Source organism: Stegostoma tigrinum, chromosome 6 (genome assembly GCF_030684315.1).
Source record: "Stegostoma tigrinum isolate sSteTig4 chromosome 6, sSteTig4.hap1, whole genome shotgun sequence".
Lineage (NCBI taxonomy): Eukaryota > Metazoa > Chordata > Chondrichthyes > Orectolobiformes > Stegostomatidae > Stegostoma > Stegostoma tigrinum.
The window spans coordinates 53770602-53792119 of record NC_081359.1 but is presented as its reverse complement, the minus strand read 5'-3'; the positions used below and the strand labels follow the sequence as shown (position 1 = coordinate 53792119).

At 42.8% G+C, this 21518-nt stretch overlaps 1 protein-coding gene across 9 annotated transcripts in view; it reads left to right on the top strand.

Annotated features, from left to right (window-relative positions):
- The first annotated feature begins 9654 nt into the window (after positions 1-9654).
- ccdc83 (coiled-coil domain containing 83) overlaps positions 9655-21518 on the top strand; it is a 78390-nt gene continuing 66526 nt past the window's right edge. For 8 of the 9 annotated variants that reach the window (XR_009445844.1, XM_059646580.1, XM_048532044.2 and 5 more), the window contains exons 1-2: positions 9655-9764; positions 17073-17171. Coding sequence is in view for 7 of the 9 variants with exons in the window: in XM_059646580.1 (XP_059502563.1) it covers positions 17095-17171 (77 nt within the window). In the remaining 2 variants the exon portion in view is untranslated. Of the gene's footprint in view, positions 9765-17072; positions 17172-18285; positions 18351-21518 lie in introns of all 9 variants that reach the window. The other variant, XM_059646579.1, reaches the window with a different exon arrangement.

The window sequence follows — 21518 nt, the reverse complement described above, 5'->3', positions numbered from 1 at the left end:
CTTAAGTTTGCACAATAACTTGGCTGGGCTGGGAACCCATACCAGGGAACATTTGATTCTGGTCTCTTAAGAGAAGCAAGATAATAAAGTGTGAAGCTGATGAACACAGCAGGCCAAGCAGCATCTCAGGAGCACAAAAGCTGACGTTTCAGGCCTTCAGATGAAGGGTCTAGGCCCGAAGCATCAGCTTTTGTGCTCCTGAGATGCCGCTTGGCCTGCTGTGTTCGTCCAGCTTCACACTTTATTATCTCCGATTCTCCAGCATCTGCAGTTCCCATTATCTCTTAAGAGAAGCAATTGGTTTAGTTACTATTGATTGTCGTAAGAGGCTCGGATTCAAGCTTGATGGGATGAAATTGTTTGAGAAAGATTCATCCAGATTGGCTCGACATTTTTCAATTATAAAATGGCTGCCTAAGTAAAGTCCTATTTAAATACTTGGATGTCTTTCGGTAAGGTCTAGGGACTATCAAGGGACCCAAGGTCACCCCCTTGCTGTTGAACAGGAAATAATTCCACAGTTCTGTGAGGTCTACTCAGTGCATTTGCCTTATGGGCAAATGTAGAGGCAGAAATCAGAAGGCTGGGAAGCGAAGGAATCATAAAACCAGTTGTCCTATTTGATAACATCATCAAGTTGACACCGCATTTTTGGGAAGGCCTAGTGCTACTCCTGAAATGCCCTCCTGCACTCTCTATCGAACCAAGGTTGATCACTGGCTTGATACTAATGGTTGGGTAGGGAATATGCCTGACCTTGAGGTTGCAGATTGTTCTGGTGAACAATTCTGCTGCTATTAATGACCCACAGTGTCTCATGGCTGCCCAGTTTTGATTTGCTAGGTCTGTTCAAATTCTGTCCCATTTAGCATGGTGAGATAACAAGGTGTAGAGCTGGATGTACACAGCAGGCCAAGCAGCATCATAGGAGCAGGAAAGCTGATGTTTCGGGCCAAGACCCTTCTTCAGAAATGGGGGAGGGGAACGAGGTTCTGAAATAAATAGGGAGAGAGGGGGAGGCGGATAGAAGATGCATAGAGGAGAAGATTGGTGGAGAGGAGACAGACAGGTCAAAGAGGAGGGGATGGAGCCAGTAAAGATGAGCGTAGGTGGGAAGGTAGGGAGGAAATAGGTCAGTCCAGGGAGTACGTACAGGTCAAGGGGGTGGGATAAGGTTAGTAGGTAGGAGATAGGGGTGGGACTTGAGGTAGGAGGAGGGGATAGGTGGAAGGGCAGGTTAGGGAGGCGGGGACAAGCTGGGCTGGTTTTGGGATGCAGTGGGGGGAGGGGAGATTTTGAAACTTGTGAAGTCCACATTGATACCATTAGGCTGCAGGGTTCCCAAGTGGAACATGAGTTGCTGTTCCTGCAAGCTTCGGGTAGCATTATTGTGGCACTGCAGGATGAACATGTCTTCTGTGGAATGGGAAGGGGGGTTGAAATGGTTCGTGACTGGGAGGTGCAGTTGTTTAGTGCAAACCAAACGTAGGTGTTCTGCAAAGCAGTCCCCAAGCCTCCGCTTGATTTCCCAGATGTAGAGGAGGCCACAGCGAGAATGGTGGATGCAGTATGCCACATTGGCAAATGTGCAGGTGAACAGCTGTTTGATGTGGAAAGTCTTCTTTGGGCCTGGGATGGGGATGAGGGGGGAGGTGTAGGGACAGGTGTAGCACTTCCTGCGGTTGCATGGAAAAGTGCCGGGTGTGGTGGGGTTGGAGGGGAGTGTGGAGCAGACAAGTGAGTCACGGAGAGAGTGGTCCCTCCAGAAAGCATATAAATGGGGGTGAGGGGAAAATGCCTTTGGCGATGGGGTCGGATTGCAGATTGTGGAAGTGTTGGAGGTTGATATGTTGGAACCTCATTACTTCAGGTGACCTCCCACCCACAGCCTCCAACCTTATCGTTCCCCAACCACGTACCGCCCACTTCCATCTCCTTCCCAAAATCCGCAAACCTGACTGCCCTGGTTGACCCATTGTCTCCGCCTGCTCCTGCCCCACCGAAATTATTTCCACCTACCTGGACTCCATTTTCCCCCCTGTAGTCCAGGAACACCCTACCTACATGCGTGACACCACCCATGCCCTCCACCTCCTCCAAAACTTCCAATTCGCCGGTCTCCAACACCTCACCTTTACCATGGGTGTCCAGTCCCTATACACCTGTATTCCCCATACAGAGGGCCTAAAGGCCATCCGCTTCTTCCTGTCCTGCAGGCCCGATCAGTCCCCCTCCACTGAAACCCTCATCCGCTTAGCCAACCTCGTCCTCACCCTCAACAACTTCTTTTTCAGTTCCTCCCACTTCCTTCAAAGAGGGTGGCCATGGGTACCCGCAAGCTATGCCCACCTTTTTGTATGTTACATGGAACAATCCCTCTTCCATACCTACACTGGTCCTAAAACCCACCTCTTCCTCCATTACATTGATGACTGTTATCGGCGTTGCCTCGTGCTCCCATGAGGAGCTCAAACAGTTCATCCACTTTACTAACACCTTCCACCCCAACCTCAAGTTCACCTGGACCATCTCTAATACCTCTCTCACCTTGCTGGGCCTCTCTGTCTCCATCTCTGGTAACCACTGAGAAACTGATATCCATTTCAAGCCCACCAACTCCCACAGCTACCTAGAATACTCCTCCTCCCCCCACCCACCTTCTGCAAATATGCAATCCCCTGTTCCCAATTCATTTGCCTCCGCCACATCTGCTTCCAGGATGAAGCATTCCACTCCCGTACATCTCAGATGTCCTCGATTTTCAAGGACTGCATCTTCCACCCCTCAGTAGTCGAGAATGCCCTGCAGAGAGCAGTACAAGTATGGAACGTGCTGACAAAGGAAGTGGTGGAAGCAAGTACAATTACAACACTTAAAGGCATCTGGATGGGTATACGAATTGGAAGTGTTTAGAGGGATATAGCCAAATGCTGGCAATTGGACTAGATCAGTTTAGGATATCTGGTTGGCATGGACAAGTTGGACTGAAAGGACTGTTTATGTGTTGTACAACTCTATGACTACATAACTGGAAATGTGGAAAATTACACCAGAACTGTGAGATCCATCAATGATGAGCTGGTGTAAAAGTGATGTTAATCAAACAGCACCATCTCATGGCCTGGCTGTACAGTTCCTTGCACAAAATTTAAACAATCAATACCTATTGGAACTGAAAGCTTTCACCGTATTATTGTGCAAATAAGTGTATCACAGTTATTTTACTGTACAATAGAGGATCTTACCCAGAATCAAGGATCTCTGGAGTGGAAGCCTTGCCAGCCCTTCAGACCTGCCAATCATTCAGAGGCCACAGATCTGTTGAACTGTTTTCCCTGTCTTCTTTTCAAATACCATTTAAGGCTGGAACATACAAAATAGGAGAAGCAGATGGTTTAGCTGATTTGTTTGTGTTTTGAACTCTACATCCAATCTACTCCGATAATCATTAATTGATTTATCGAACGGGAATCTGTTTATCTGCCATAAATTATTTAATTACACCACCTTCTGAGGTAGTGTTCCAAAGTTGCTGAGAGAAAAGTAATTCTCATCTTTGTCTTTGTGAGGTGACCCCACATTTTTAAAAAAAATGCCCCTACGCTCCCACTCACCCACAAAAGGAAACATTTTTTCTAAGTCTGCCTTGTTAGGACCATTCCCACACTGGAGCACTTAAAAACAAGTCAACCTTCATACTTTTAAAATCCAGTAGAAACTAACCTATCATCATATGACATGCCAATTTTTCCCACTAGCAGTGTGGTAAACCTTTGAACAACCTCCAACATTAAGATTATGCAACCTCCCTTAAATAAGAAGACTAAAACTGCATTGAAAATCCAAGATGTGGTCTCACCAAAAGTCTGTGCATCCAAATCAAAATGTCCTTACTTTTATGTTTCATTTAAAAACCAATGCCCATCAGGGAAGGAAATCTGCTATAGCCACCTGATCTGGATTACATGTGACTCCAGACCCATTGCAGTGTGGTTAACTTTTAACTGCCCTCCAAAATGGCCTAGCAAGCCACTCCGTTTGATTAATTGCTACTAAGTTTCAACAAAGAATTGAAACTGGGCATATCACCTGGCTTGAAACTAAGCACCAGAAAAGGCAACAGCAGAACCAAACCCGTTGACCCTTCATTGCCCTCCTTATTAACATCTGGGGCTAGTTCCAAAACTGGGGGAGCTGTCTCACAGATGAGTCAAACAAGAGCCTGATTTATGGAATCATACCTGACAAGCAATGTCCCCGACTCCACCATCATACTTCTTGGGCATATCCTGTCCCACCAGAAGGATAGACCCTGCAGAGGTTGCAGCACAGTAGTATACAGTCAGGAGGGAGTTGCCTTGGGAATCCTCAACATTGACTCCGAAAACCAGGAAGTCTTATGGCTTCAGGTTAAACATGGGCAAGGAAACCTCCTGCTGATTACCACACAACCACTAAATGGTTTCAGAGATAGTAGTATTCTAGGTAGCTGTGGGAGTTGGTGGGCTTGAAATGGATATCAGTTTCTCAGTGGTTGCCAGAGATGGAGACAGAGAGTTGGTGGGCTTGAAATGGATATCAGTTTCTCAGTGGTTGCCAGAAATGGAGACAGAGAGGCCCAGCAAGGTGAGAGAGGTATTAGAGATGGTCCAGGTGAATTGAGGTTGGGGTGGAAGGTGTTAGTAAAGTGGATGAACTGTTTGAGCTCCTCATGGGAGCACGAGGCAACGCCGATACAGTCATCAATGTAATGGAGGAAGAGGTGGGTTTTAGGACCAGTGTAGGTATGGAAGAGGGATTGTTCCATGTAACATACAAAAAGGTGGGCATAGCTTGCGGGTACCCATGGCCACCCTCTTTGAAGGAAGTGGTTTTTAAATGAAACATAAAAGTAAGGACATTTTGATGATGAATCCATACTCCTCCATGTTGAATAACTCTTGGAGGGAGCACTGAGGAAAGCAAGGATGTCAAATATACTCTGAGTGGGGGAGTTCAATCTCACCATCAAGAGTGGCTCAGCAGCATTACTGGTTGCATCCTAAAGGACACAGCTGCTAGACTGGGTGTGTGGCAGGTGGTGAGGGAACCAACAAGAGAGAAAAACATATTTGATCTGAACCTTACCAAACTGCTGGCTGCAGATGCATCTGTCCATGACATTATCAGTAAGACTGACCACCACAAAGTTGTCATGAAGACAGAGTCCTGCCTTCACACTGAGAATATCCTCCCTTGTGTTGTTGGCACTATCACCATGCTAAATGGTTTCAGAGATAGTAGGAACTGCTGATGCTGGAGAATCTGAGATAACAAATTGTAGACCTGGATAAACACAGCAGGCCAAGCAGCATCATAGGAGCAGGAAAGCTGATGTTTCGGGCCAAGACCCTTCTTCAAAAATGGGGGAGGGGAACGAGGTTCTGAAATAAATAGGGAGAGAAGGGAAGGCGGATAGAAGATGGATAGAGGAGAAGATTAGTGGAGAGAAGACAGATAGGTCAAAGAGGTGGGGATGGAGCCAGTAAAGGATGAGTTTAGGTGGGAAGATAGGGAGGAGATAGGTCAGTCCAGGGAGTACTTGCAGGTCAAGGGGGCGGGATGAGGTTAGTAGGTAGGAGATGGGGATGGGACCTGAGGTGGGAGGTGGGAGGAGGGGATAGATGGAAGGACAGGTTAGGGACGAGGGGACGAGCTGGGCTGGTTTTGGGATGCAGTAGGGGGCGGGGAGATTTTGAAACTTGTGAAGTCCACATTGATACTATTAGGGTGCAGGATTCCCAAGCAGAATATGAACTGCTGTTCCTGCAACCTTCAGGTAGCATCATTGTGGCACCGTAAGAAGCCCAGGATGGACATATCGTCTAAGGAATGGGAGGGGAGTTGAAATGGTTCACGACTGGGAGGTGCAGTTGTTTACTGCAAACCAAGCATCGGCGTTCTGCAAAGCGGTCCTCAAACCTCCGCTTGGTTTCCCCGATGTAGCCAAGGCCACAATGGGAACAGTGGATACAGTATACCACATCGGCAGATGTGCAGGTGAACATCTGCTTGATGTGGAAAGTCTTCTTGGGCCCAGGGATGGGGGTGAGGCGGGAGGTGTAGGGGCAGGTTTAGCACTTCCTGTGGTTGCAGGGAAGTGTGCCAGGTGTGGTGGGACTGGAGGCGAGTGTGGAGCGGACAAGGGACTCTTGGACAGAGTGGTCCCTCCGGAAGGCAGACAAGGGTGGGGAGGGAAAAATGTTTTGGGTGGTGGGGTCTGATTGCAGATAGCAGAAGTGACAGAGGATGATGCATTGGATCCGGATGTTGGTGGGGTGGTACGTGAGGATGAGGCGGATTCTGATTTGACTTTTTTAAATGTGGGATGGGGTATGAGGGATGAGTTGCGGGAAATGCGGGAGAGAGCATGACCTTGGCTATTCACCCTATCCATTATTTAATTACCTTCTGCACTTCTACAAAATCACTTCTCAAGTTTCTTCATTCACATTTAAAATTCATGCCTTCTGGCACTCACTTTCTTTCTTTTCACTCACTTCAGCACATGAATGTGTGTTTTTGTTTTAATAACCAGAATTGGACACACTACAAAGGTTTCTTATAACAAGAGCACCACACAGCATTTTTATGTACAAAATCAATAAAGAGGCATTGTAATTTTCCTTCGGAGAAAAAAGTGCACTCATTTTAAAGAGGCACAACTCCTAGAAAACTAAGCTGTGAACTAAAGGATAATTTTTATCACCACTGCTCTGATCTCACCACAAACACTGCTGTCATACTTTAAACCTACGTGACAGCTAGGATCTTCAGTTTTTTTTTGTAAATCCATTTCAGATGCATTAATATTGCTTTTGCAAAGAACTCTATATTGTTGGTGATTTAACAATGTACTATTGAGACCTTTAGGTCAACTATAAGTCTACAATGATTTTGTTAGGTAAACAACTATTGATTTTGATACCAATCTCAATTTATGAGACAGGGAATTGCTATGTCCGGTGTTTATCACATTGCCAATTCTGACATTTCTTCTCATCCCTCCAAAGATTTGGCTCCCATGCTCCCATGATTGGTTAGCTTAAATGATGTGGAGGTAGTGATGTTGTACAAAGTCAGAAGTCACACAACACCAGATTATAGTCAAACGGATTTATTTGAAATCAGCAAGCTTTTGGAGCACTGCTTCTTCATCAGGTGAAGAGGATGGAAGCATACGGGCACAGGTGGCATTGCTGCAACATCCATCAACAACTGCCAAATTCCCAGATGCCATCCCACAACTCATTTGCTTCATCCTCGGCCACAACATTTCACCTTTGAAAATCAGCTCCTCATTCAGCGGCATGGAGCAGCCATCAGAACCAAATTTGCACCCCAATACACCAACATTTTCAGAAAGAAGTTTAAATAAAACTTCTTCACTGCACAGGGCCTCCAACCAACACTATACACCAGATACATTGATGACATTTACTTCCTTTGGACTAACAGCAATGAATTACTGAAAGGACGACACAACAATATCAATAATTTTCACCCCACCATCAGACTTATCATGGACTACTCTTCAGAATCAGTTTCATTCTTGGACACACACATCTCCATCAAGGACAGACACCTCAATACCTCACTCTACTGCAAGCCCACAGATAACTTCTTGGTGCTTCACATCTCTAGCTTCCACCCTACAGACACACCCGCCATATACACAGGATCAGCTCAGACAAGGAGGAACATGATGGACGCCTACGTTTGCTGAGAGACATCCTCATAAGAACAGGATATGATGCTCAACTCAACAATAGCCTCAGAAGGACTTGTTAGAAGATGGACACAGGATACAACTGATAGAGTATCCTTCGTCGTCCAGTACTTCCCCAGAGTAGAGAAACCAGGCCACTTTCCTCACAGCTTCAACATGTTATTGTTGACAATGAACATTCACCGCCTCCACTTCTCACCTTCAAAGAGCTGCCTAACCTCAAGCAGGCTATCATTCGCAGCAAACCACCCAGCCTTCAGGAGAACAGTGACCGCAACACCGCAGTACTCTACCACAGCAACATCTGCAAGACACATCAGATCATTGACATAGACACTACCATCATACTCAGTCAATGTTATCTACCTCATACATTGTGGGAAAGGATGTCCCGAGGCAATGGTATATCGGTGAGACTACACAGACGTGGATGGATGGACATGGCGCAACAATCACCAGGTGGAATGTTCCCTTCCAGTCAGGGAACACCTCAGTGGTCAAAGACATTCAGCCTACAATCTTTGGCTACGTGTCCTCCAAGGTGGCTTTCGAGATATACAACAACACAGAATCGCCAGGCAGAAACTGATAACCAAATTCCATACCCGTGAGGGCAGCCTCAACCGTGATGACATTGCGTGACGTGTGACCCTACCATACTGTTCTATTTTTGTAAAATCTTCCTCACTGTTCTGTTTTGACACTAATAACTTGATAACTTGTTATTATCTCTCCATCTTAATTAGTTTGCACAGTTTCAGAATACTTGTTTCTTTAGTTAGATGCTCGTCATGCAATTCTGATACCTACCATTTTACTCTAGCCATTTGTTTTGTCTCTAGCACCATCTTAGTATTGATTTTTTTGTAATAATCTCTCAGTCTTAATTAATTGGATCATAGGTCATCCCTTCGCTTGCTATTTAGCTGTTGACACTTTACTCACAATATTTATACTTATCTATTGATACTCTTAATTACTTGGATTTGTCTTGCCATTATCTTGCCACCTATAAATTCTGTGTTCTGTGTGCTTCTCTCCTCTTCACCTGATGAACAGGCTACTCTCTGAATGCTCAAATAAACCTGTTGAACTATAACCTTGTTTTGAGTGACTTCTGACTCAGTTAACTTAACATATCTTTCCTTAGGAGCATCTCCTTCCCATTTCAATTGAAGAAAGAATATTTTAGACATGTTATGATGCACCTCTAATACAGGTGGGACTAGAACCTCTCAGAGCAGAGGCAGGGATGCTCCCACAGTCTCACAAGACACCGCCATGCCAGTGGGAAGCCAACAGATCCTTCAGTACCAAGTGAATAAATCTTCACTATCTGTTAAAAAGCCTTTTCTGCATATCTCCAAAATTTTACACCAAATAAATAAGAGTTCCAATAAAATTCAGTATAGAATCATTTTTGATCCCTTTCTTTATTTACAGGAGTGTTTTGCAAAAGGCAAAAGATTATTTTTAGCTCTGGAAACTCCAGGGCAATCTGAAACACTGGTAACCTGTGGATTTAACAGGCACCAAATGAAATTCTTACTTCTATGTAAAAAATCATGCATTACGAAACGCTCTAGAATACAGAAAATAAAATAGGAAAAAAATCTAATCTGGCATTACTGAAGTGCGTTCAATGACCACTACATCACTGGCTTCAGAATGATTCATGCTACTGCCAAAAGTACTTGTTTATTTTGAAACTGCAAAGTTCTCCGAGCAAATTTAAGTTAAATTCAACGCACACAAAGACGCTGATGGATTCCACTGCGTCTTCGGCAGTCTTCAGGGAACCCAAAGCTTCAGTGACGACATTCCGCCAGTAGGGTTCGCTGCTAAACGCTGCTTTGGGTTTCCTTAGCAATGTGATTGGTTGAGATGTTTGGATCGATCCGATTGTGTCCTTGTGTTGCCCATGGTTACGGCTTCAGCAGCGAATCCACTGAAGGTGAAGGCCGCGTCAGGCCGCCCGGCTGAACCCTCCAACTGGGTAAGTATGTCGCTGCTCACAGTCGCTGAAAGCCCTTCTCTTCCTAATGGGAGACGAAGATTGGTCGAGATGTAACAGGAGAAATTCATAATGTTCCCGGGCTTCACTCCATTAACTCACTTTGACCTAGTGTGTTTTCTTCGTCCAGTACAGTCTTCTGGTCTCCGTAACTGAAATACATGGAAACTTTTCACGTAATTAAAGTAGAGAATACTGGAAATCTTCAGCAGCTCTGTCTTGCAGAGAGAATGAAACAGAGTTAACTGGCCGAATTGAGGAGAAATCCTGAAAATGCTCGAGAAACAGGCCAGGTCTGACAGCTAAGTTAACGTTTCGAATCCAGTCAATTTTCTTCTGAAGAAGAAAGCTGCCACAACTGCTGACTTTGGCATTTTCTGAGTTTGTTTCGGATTTCTAGCACTCAATATTTTGCTTTTATTAATAGAAATAACTGCAGTCAAACCTAGGACATGACTCTGTTTCAGGCTTCTCCTTAATTCCACCAGTTAACTCTTGTTTCATTCTCTTCGCAAAGGTACAGACAGAGCTGCTGAAGATTTCCAGTAATCTCTACTTTCATTACATGAAAAGTTTCCATGTTTCAGTGCTTCAGGTGATAGCAGGACTCAAGGAGGCTCATTACCAGCAGTAGCCAAGAGCTTTCATCTCAGACAAAAGACTAAGATGGTGGCCACTGCTGAGACTGGTGTTGCTGAAGAGGGTGTCTCGATGAGCAGGCATCAATGAAGAATGGTATGTGGGGTTGGGGTCAAGTAGGCATACCCTGGCATTCAAAGGATATTGCCACTGAGAAGCCCCCTCTTTGAGCTGTGGAGTGGCCTTGAAGGAGGAACCACTAATCCCCCCAGAACCCTGTTGGGATGATGCCAAGTTCCAACTAATGTTCTCACTTTACAGTGGTGGACCTCTGAACAGGAAATAATTTTAGGAATTCACAAAAGGTCAAACTTTCCTGCTGCTGGCATAAATCACATGGTACTGGGAATTTAGTGTCAGACAGCCTTAGACATAAGGGATTCTTGAACCATCAAGTTGCTGACTAAAGTTTCACATTAATGTGGATGACAGTGAGGCTAAATGTAATGTGCAGGGCGTGTATTTGAGAAGGAGGAAATCGCAGGGCCCCTTGCAGAAATAGTTGTATCATCTATAGCTAAGGATGAGGTTCTGGATGACTGAGGAGTGGCTAATGCTGTCCCTTCATTTAAGAAGGGATGTAAGGAGAAGCCTGGGAACTATAGACCTGTAAGTCTGACTTCAATGGTTGTGGCAAGTGATTCTGAAAGATAAAATTTATATGTCTTTAGAGGGGCATGGAATGATAAGGGACAGCATGATTTTGTGCGAGGTAAATTGTGTCTCTCCTCTTTTGGGGGAAGTAACCAAGAAGATTGATGACGGCAGAGTAGTGGACATTGTTTACCATAGACTTCACCTGTGATGCACAAATTCCCCACTTTCCTTCATGTTTTCTTGTTTGTTGCTGTCTCTGTGGCCCCAAAGACTTTACAGCCTCCAACAGCTTCCATTGCATCACTTTACAAAATTATTAACGTGTCTACTGTACAGAGCTCATGACTTTAAAAATTTGCAGGCCTGTTTGGCCCCACATCCTTCGCATGTAGAGGTCAAAGTTACTACATACTGTTAGAACCCAACAAGCTTCCTCTGAATTCTGGAGCTCTTGGTCCCCACCTTACCATCTCCAATTGCCCTCAATCACTGTTACCATTTCCTCAGCAACTTTGTAAAACAAAGCCCATTCCCAGGCTCAAGTTGCTCATTTCCACCAGATAGCATGGTCTGCTTTGATAAGCCTCTGACCATATTGACCAAATCCCTCAGACTGACTGTAGATCATTCCCCAGACTGATGTCTCTTTAGCATCCTGACTAACCTGCAATCCTTGGATTGTTTGTTCTTGACCTTTGTACAATCTTTGGATTCTGGTGGGACCAAGCACCTCATTGGTTGATATTGTTGATAATCTCCTTGAATGATGGTAGCTGTACCCCGCGTTCCTTCGCCCCACTGAGAATTGCTCTCATTTCACTTCCACATTTTGACATGCAGTGCATTTGCTATGTAAACTGCTGTCTTATGCTGCGGCTGCAACAGTGACATAGCATGGTGCCAGACAACAACGTGGGCACCCTCAGTGTGACCACTGGCAGCCCAAAGGCAATGTTAAAGTTAGTGAGTATTTGTTAAGAAAGCAACGTGAAGTACACAGAGGCTGGCAGCCTCCAGATGAGCAGTGAAATGAGTGAGCACTAAGAAAGCAGGCTAAGAGCTGTAAAATATAGACACATGAAATGCGTGTCTGTACCTGCATGCAAACAACACAGCAAAATCATGCAAATCTTAGGTGGCCCTCCGGTGGAAAGTAAATTGTTGAAGGGCTGAAATGGTGTGAGAGTTAGTCTGAGAGAGTAGGCAGGCTGGTGTGGTAATGGCAATGATAGTGATTTGATGATGCCAACTTGCATGGACAAAGGATCAAGGAGGATGGTCGCCATAGGCCATACAGGGATGGTGTTGTGAAAGAGCATTTGCATGATGGCTGGGATGAGCATTCAGTGAGGTGCAATCACCAGTTATCTACTTTGATTTACGTGTCAAAAATTTTCACCGTCTAGTTTTTCAGTGAAGAGGAGAATTGAAGCTGTATATAAATAAGTTGTGATGTGGAAGTGCTTGTGTTGGACTGAGGTGGACAAAGTCAGAAATCAGACGATACTTTTGAAGAACTGCAGATGCTGTAAATCAGGAACAAAAACAAATTTGCTGGAAAAGCTCAGCAGGTCTGACAGCATCTGTGAAGGAAATAAAATAGACTTAATGTTTCGGGTCCAGTGACCCTTCTGAGGAAAGGGTCTCCGGACCTGAAACATTAACTCTGTTTTTTCCTTCACAGACGCTGACAGACCTGCTGAGCATTTCCAGCAAATTTATCTTTGATACCAGGTTATAGTCCAACAGGTTTATTTGAAATCACAAGCTTTTGAAGCATTCCACCTTCACCTGACAAAGGGGCAACACTCTGAAAGTTTGTGATTTCAAATAAACCTGTTGGACTATAAACTAGTGTTGTCTGATTTCTGACCATAAATAAGTTAAGTTGGGACTTTAATGAGATGCACATGCACGGAAATAAGATTGTTGCAACTCAGTTCTCAAGTTTGTGAAGTCACTGTTAAAGACTTGAGGGGAAAATGAAGAAGTTTTGCTTGATGTTGAGAATCTGATTTTTTTTCAGACTTACTGTATTTTCTCATCTTTCTTCTCATTGCTTACACTACCCCAAGGAATGGAAAATTCTACTAAGCATTCTATATGTGATCTCACCAAAGTCCTTTGCAACCATAAGCAAAACTTCATTATTATTGTGGTCCAATCCCTCTGTAATAAATGACCACATGGCAATTGGCTTCCTTCTTGCTTGTTCTATCTGCATGCTAACATTTTGTGTGCCTTGTACAAGAACAGCAAGTCTCCGGGCATCAATATTTAAAAATTTCACACCTTTTAAAAAACATCCGGCTTTTCTGTTCTTATGACCAAAATTAATAGTTTCACATTTAGCAAAATTAGAATGCAACTGCCATTTTGTTGTCTACTTATTAAAGCTGTTTATATCTCTCTGCAGGCTTTAAGCTTGTACTTTCACTAAACTTGTATCATCAGAAAACATCAATAAATTACTCCATATCAGTTCAACCCAGTCAATAATATAGATTGTAAGTAGCTAAACTTCCTGATCGTTGTGGTACTTCACTAGCCACTGTCTGACAACTTGAAAATGTTGCTTTTGTGCCTTCTCTTTGCTACCTGTCCATTAACTAATCCTCTATCAACACCTAATCTTCTATATTTGCTAATATGTTACCTCTGACTCCGTGCAATGTTATTTTAGATCATAGAATCCCTACAGTGTGGAAACAGGCCCTTCAGCCCAACCAGTTCACACCAACCCTCAGATAATCCCATCCAGACTCAACCCCCTGTAACTCACCTAATCTTCACATCTCTGAACACTATGGGCAATTTAGTATGCCCTAATCCATCTAGCCTGCACATCTTTGGATTATGGGAGGAAACCCACGTGGAAACGGGGAGAATATGCAAATTCCACACAGTCACCCAAGGGTGGAATCAAACCCGAGTTGCTAGAACTGAGAGGCAGCAGTACCAATCATTGAGCCACCATGCTGCCCCCTTTGTCAATTAATCTTTTGCATAGCACCTTACAAAATGCATTTCAGAAATGCAGGTGTAACTACAGCTATCCGTTCCCCTTTATCTACTCTATTAGTTACGTCCTCAAAAAAACTCCACAAAATCAATTTGTTTGAAGTGCTGATGCCCATGCTGAATGCAAAGCACATCTTGACTACACAGATGTTTGAAGCAAGAGCAATTAATTTGACTGCATAAAAAATGCAAGGCAACAACATTAACAACAGTTTAAAAGAAAAGAAACCTCTTCACTCACACTTTATGAAATCATCTCTAATGGTCTAAAATAGTGTTGCTTTGTAATAGAATTTATCAAAATGGTAATTTATTGAACTGAATGACTCAACATTTTAGCCTAGATCTGTATACTTTTAATTGTGTCATTTTGTTTACTTAAACATATGGGCCTGAATTCATGCTTCTAGAGAACTGTCAAATAAACTTATTTTCTTGTTTTAACTAAGTGCTGTTTGGAACTTCCATTCACAATGCAGTACTGTTCAAATCTGAGCAGTAAAATCTACAGCCTCCAAAGGATCACATGGAATGCAAAATGTTTTCTTGTTAGAATTAACCTAAGTGAAATGTAGAAATAGTTACTTCAATTACTACTTCAAAATTTCATTGTTCTTACAATGCCTACTTATTAACTCTTTATTCTCGTGCATTTTCATGTTAACCACTGTAGAGTGACAACTGATGGCTGCTTAGTACCACATGGGTATTCTCCAGTTGTGATATTTTTGCATAAAATCTACTGAACCATAAAGCACATTAAATGTTGTACTGATTCAGGTGCTCCTTAGACTTTACTGGTCGCCACCTGAAATAAATGATGGCCAAATAAATTGTGCTAATAATGGTCCTAGACTTGAATCAAGATCCTTCTGTGAAATAACTGACTGGAGGCATCTGATTCATCATTTCATGAAACTGTTAAGCAAAACATGCTAAAATATGTCAGGAAGGACGTGATTGTTTGCCTCCTTTAAGAATTAGTTTGGACCATACTGGTTGGTTCTGAGCCAGTAAGAGAGGGAATGGGGTTACCATTTAGTGGGAAAGTTAAGTAGAAACAGATCTATGGCTGCTCAAAGGAGCAATGTTTTGTAAGGTGATGTTTCAGTAGAAAATAAATTTTCATAAGGTATTCACAAATTTATCAAGTTATATCTTCCAATTTTGTTAATTCTAATAATTCTGACATGTCGACTGTTCACAATGTCTTGATTCATTCCTCAACTCAGCTTTCTAATGGGGCAGCACATTAATGAATCTGATCTGTTCTGTCTTCATACAACCTCAAGTGATCTATGTGAAAGAAATCAGTCTGTTAGTTGTGGCCTAATATGATATCTTATAGATGTGCATGTTTGTGTGGAAAATGGCACAGGTATGCAGAGGTGAAGGAAATAATGGTGTGGTAACTGGCATATGTAGAGTAATGTACAGCAGGAGAAGAAATGGAATGGTGTGCTGTAGTGATTGGAGGAAAATGAAGTGGAAGAAAGGTTTGTGAGAAATATTCCTTCTAAGTTGTGCAGCTGCTCAGGAACCCAAAGGTCCAATTCAAGTCAATCTCTTTAAAAGGGTCACTTAAGCAAATCGCATCTATTCCAAAATAAATTTGTGGACATGGTGGTTATAAGTGACGAAAAGAAAGACTTGCACCTGTATAGTGCTGGGGATCAGGTAGTTCAGGGTGCAGCAGAAAGAAAAGTGATCTAAGCTAGGAACCTCATGCTGGGTGGAAAAAAGAGTAATTAACAGAAACTTCAAAATTCTTTTGTGCAGAGGGATCTGAGTATCCTCAGACATGAGTCACAGATAGCATGTATGCAGGTACAGAAGGTAATAAGGAAGTCAAGTGCAATCTTAGCATTTGTAGAGTCACACAGCATGGAAACAGACTCTTCAGCCCAATACATCCATGCCGACCAGGTTTCCTAAACTGAACTTTCTCAGATTCTGCAGCATCTGCAGTTCCTACTATCTCTGAAACAATTTTAACCCCACTGCAAAGCTTCTTCTAAGAATGTCTACCTTGAAAAAGTTACCTTCTCCCTCTGAAAAGATCTCAGTGGATCTCTCTCTCACTGCAACTCTCTCGTACCATCTTCTATCTGCCTCCCCCTCTCTCTCTTTTTATTTCAGTATCCCCTTCCCCTCCCCCATTTCTGAAGAAGGGCTAGGCCCGAAACATCAGGTTTCCTGCTCCTCTGATGCTGCTTGGCCTGCTGTGTTCATCCAGCTCTACACCTTGTTATCTCAGATTCTCCAGCATCTGCAATTCCTATTATGTCTATTCCCATTTGCCTGTGTTTGGCCTACAGCTCTCTCAGCTTTTCCTTTGTACTTGTCCAAATGTCTTTTATTTTCGAAATGTGGGTAGCACAGTTGCTCAGTGGTTAACAATTCTGCTTCAAAGCACCAAGGACCTGGGTTTGATTCCACTCTCAGGCACCTATCTGTGTGGAGTTTGCACATTCTTCCCATGTCTGCATGGGTTTCCTCCAGGTATTCTGGTCTCCTGCCACAGTCCAAAGATGTGCATGTTAGGTGGAATGGCTATGCTTAATTGCTCATAGTGTCCAGGGACGTAGAGTAGATGTTTTGCCTTATAAGGAAATCTAGAATAAGAAGATTTAGTCAGAGATGAGGAGGAATTACTTTTCACAAAGGGCCATGAATCTATGTAATTCAGTCCCCGAGTGTGGTGGACACCAGGACACTGAAAAACTTTGAGGAGGAGCGACACAGACTTTTAGTTAGTAATGGGTTAAAAGCTTCTGGAGAGAGGGCAGGAAAGTGGAGTTGAGGCTGAGATGAGATCACCATTATTGAATTAAGTGGTGGAGCAGGCTTGTGGAGCTGAATTGCTGACCCCTGCTTCTAATGCTTATGTTTGAACGAATTCAGATGAAAAAATGGATGGTTATTTATTTTGTACTGCTTCACTGCTAGGCATTGTTTTTTAAGTCTCGAACAAATCTGCAATGTGGAAGATTATTTTGAGTTTACTAATTACTTTGAAAACGTTGATTACAGTAATCACCATTTTGAAGTGAAAATGGGAAAGAAAAAGAAAGATGGTAAAGGAGGTAGTGAAGATAAAATGGCTTTAGCAGAAGCTTTTCTCCAATTTCGGTAAGTATATGAGTTGATAATCTTATTTTAACTTATAGGAATTTTCTTTACTTTTTGAACCAAACTTCTTTTGTGATATTTTTTGTGATTCAATTTACTTTGGTTTTTACTTGTCATACAGTGACCTAGTTGGACTCTTGTAACTCACTCAGTGACTTTATGTCTTCATTCAGTGTATATATTGTCTAACTTTTCAGTCCATGTAGATCTTGTGATTGCTCATGGCTTTGCAGGTTCATTAATTTTGACTAGTGTAATGGCAAGATGTAATTAGCTTCAGTATTCCTGGGCTAGGTGGCAAAAATCTGGCTTGGGTTCCTGTTCCTGATTATCTTACTTATCCTTGCAGGTGATATGTCTATAAACTATAAAATACCTTTAAAAATAGTTATGCAGCATTACACTCTGAAACATGCAACATCCTACTTTCTTTATATTGTCTGTAAAGAGCTAGGATATATTATAGCTAAGAACTAACATTTTTATGTGTAAGTGTCCCAAGGTACAACATTCATGGCTGTACTAGAGAGTTATGTGATGTTTAGTAGGATGCTGACTGAAATCAATCTTCTTACTAGTCAGCATAACCAGCAGTATTAAACAGAAAGAGAAAGCCTTGTGGCTCAGTGATAGTGTCCCTAACGCTGAGGCAGGAGTCCTTGTTTCAAGTCCTATCAGCTGTAGAGATGTGTAATAACATCTGAATGAATTGATTGGAAAAATCTTAAATACAAAGAGTGTTTAGGATCAGAAGTGTCCTAGAATAAAGGGGTGCCAATTTAGGACTGAGATGAGGAAGAATTTCTTCTTTCAGAGGGTTGTGAGGCTTTGGAACTCCTTGCCATGGGGGAGAGTCCTTGTGCATATTTAAGGCTGAGATAGTCAGTAGGGGAATCAAGTGTTAAAGAAAAAGGGCAGGAAAGTGGACATGAGGAATATTGGATCTATCATGATCCTATTGAATTGAGGAGCAGGCTCAAGGGTGGAACTTGATCCTATTCCTACTTCTTACAGTCTAATTGACTGGGTAAGATGCTTCCAAGGAATTTGAAAGATGTGAGTGTTGAGTTTGCAATGACATGGGCCATCATCTTTGTGCTTTCCCTGGTTTCAGAGGAAGTGCCAGAAGACTGGAGAACTTCAAACGTTTAAACATTGAGTGGAAGGGGTCGAAAAAAGGTGGGTTAATTAGGAAGAATCAGCAAAGATTTCTGAAGGGCACGGTATACATAGATTTCCAGAAGACATTTTAATGTAGTGCTTACAACAAGCTTGAGGGAAGTTCATCAGTCATGGTGTAAAAGAGACATTGGCAATGTGGGTGTGAAATTGGCTGAGTGATAAATGGAGAATAATGGTCAATGGATATTTTTCAAGCTGGATGAAGGTTTGCAGTGGAGTTCCTCAGGGGTCAGTATTGAGACCCTTGCTTTTCCTGATGTATAAAAGTGGTTTGGATCTTGGTGTGCTGGGGACAATTTCCAAGTTTGCAGATGACCAAAAATATGGAAATAATGTAAACTGTAAAGAATTTTGACAGCTTGATGTAGTAGGCAGATAAGCAGCCGGTAATGTTCATGGGAGGTATATAATGTAGATTCCTATGGGAATCAATGCTTTGCCTAAAATTAGGATATTCTGGAATGTAACCCTAAGCTTTGAGAGAGAACACCCCATATTAGATCAAGCGGAAGAAACTTCTCAACCCTTTCTGATCTCTCGGAGTTTCCATTCCACAGACAGCCATGATTCTGTCAGGATTTAGTTTGATTCTTTCAGATCTGAAACTCACTTTGAAGAATTGTCGTTCTATCACTTTCATGTATTTTTGTATGTTTCGCTTGATCGAGGCTTTCCTGTTTCTCTCCATGGTTACATGTAGATACAGCCTTGACCTCTTTCATTAACTCCATATATCTGGCTATCTGCTGTGCTGACTGCTCCTTTGCATCTCTTTGATGCCTTATTTACTTTATGCTGGAATACATTTCAGCTTGCTTTATAGCCAACACAGACACACAGGAATTTGTAGCATCCAAAGGATATACCGAATGGTGCCAACAATGAAGATTCCGTGTGTAGCTTCAAATTCCAGTAGTCATTTCTGGCATCAGGCTCGTTGAAAGCTTTTTGTGCTGCTCAGGAGATAGTTAGTGTCTCAAGACTAGTCATCCAGAACTCCAGGCTAATGTTTGACGACTTGGGTTTGAATCCACTGTGGCAGATAGTGAATTTATTTTCAGTGAAAAACTGGACAAATGGTAACCATGTAACTACTATTAATTGTTGTGAAATCCCATCTAGTTCCCTAATGTGCTTTAGGGAAGGAAATCTGGCATCCTTACCAAGTATGGCCTACATGTGATTCCAGACCCACAAATGTGGTTAACTGCTGTCTGGGCAATTCCAGATGAGCGATAAATCCCAGACTAGTCAGAAATGTCCACATCCCATGAGCAGACAAGAAACAAACGTGCTGGGGTGATCTTTTCCTGTATTGGAATAGGGTGGTGATTCTTGTTTGACTTGGTTAAGATCTTTGAGATCCAGGGAAATTTTTTGTCATCCATTTGGCTTCTCTCTTACCATGGAATTTACCCAAGCATTTGGCTCTGTATTTCTAGTAATTACCTTTTTCTTAGTTCAAGCTCTCTTTCAAGGCTTCTTCTTGGTTCTGATGGTACTTTCAGTGGCAAATTAATCATCAGTTTTATTGCTGGCTCTATGATGATGAGATCTTAATCTTCAAAGCATCCAACCACTTCATCAAATTTTCTGGGTACGCATGCATGCACAGCGATATTATCAAACATTGGTACCACCTTGATCACATCTAGATTCATTGAGATATTCTGCATATCCTCACAACTCTCAACTTCAGGATAGCAAGACCATCAGGTTCAGTTGTGTAGAATTTCCTTTGTAAGCCCTTTAATTTGGGTTTTCTTCTGTTGCCCCCTGTATGCTGTTAAAATGATATTGTTCGCTTTCAGAATACCTTTCCTTGGATAACATTTTCTTCCAGATTTTCGAGTAAAATCTTCTAGTATAGTCAGAACAGGATGACGTTACTTCATGCTCAGATATCAAAGTTCACCTTTAGATTTATAGTTATGTACTTATTTCTCACCTTTCCTGATCTTAACGGTGGTGGAATTTCTTTTCATGTGCTGACATTTTACATATCATTCTTATGCGCATGGTATCAATGTGGACTTCGCAAGCTTCAAAATCTCCCTGCCCCTGACCGCATCCCAAAACCAGCCCAGCTCATCTCCGCCTCCCTAACCTGTCCGTCCTTTCTCCCACCTATCCACTCCTACTGCCTCAACCCCCACCCCCACCTCCTACCTACCAGCCTCATCCCCACCTCATTGACCTGTCCATCTTCCCTGGACTGACCAACCCCACCTCAACACCCCACCGACACTCACCCTTACTAGCTTCATCCCCACCTCCTTGACCTGTCCGTCTCCTCTCCACATATCTGCTCCTTTATCCATTTTCCATCCGCCTCCCCCTCTCTCTTTTCCCCTCTCTTTATTTCAGAATCCCCTTCCCTTCCCCCATTTCTGAAGAAGGGTCCAGACCTGAACCATCAGCTTTCCTGATCCTCTGATGCTGCTTGACCTGCTGTGTTCGTCCAGCCTACACCTTGTCATCTCTCATTCCTCTGCGTGTTGTATTTCCGACTGTCGGGCTCTGGTTTGCAGTTAGTTATTTCCTGACTTTTAAGTGGTTCTAATCACTTCCTGATCCCTCATTCTGGACCCTGGACTTAGTTAGAGAATGTGAAATGAAGAGGCAAGAGACAGGTGTTTCAGGGCAAAAGAATCTGTGTTTATTTAAAATACAAGAGGTAAGTGTAATATAGGAAAATCGGTATGTGCAATAAACAAGGAAGTTGACACAAATAATTGTACAGAGAACAGTAGTACTATTAAATATACTATTAGCTAGATTAATTCTATTAGAACCTTTTCCTCCTGACACACACAGAAAACAACAGTTTGAATTCGAGAAAAACAACAACAGTTTTAATTAGAGTCTTTGATCAGTTTCTACCCTGGGCTCCCAATGCACTGTCACCACCCACCTTCTCCTCCCTGCTAGTTAGTTTGGAACTTTGGGGTTTGGGACAAACTCCCTATAGAGAAATTGTGCTTTAAAAGTATGTCTGGCTGTTCTCATTTGCCGTACCCAGAGTCTGGTTGAAACTTTCAGACTGTTTAGGTTTTTTAAGTTTGGGTTGAGTCCGCTGATGTAGTAATGTGCTATTGGATCTGTTGGGTAAGTACCTGATTCTTGCTTTCTGCTGCTTTTTGTGGGCCTGATTTTCATCTCAGG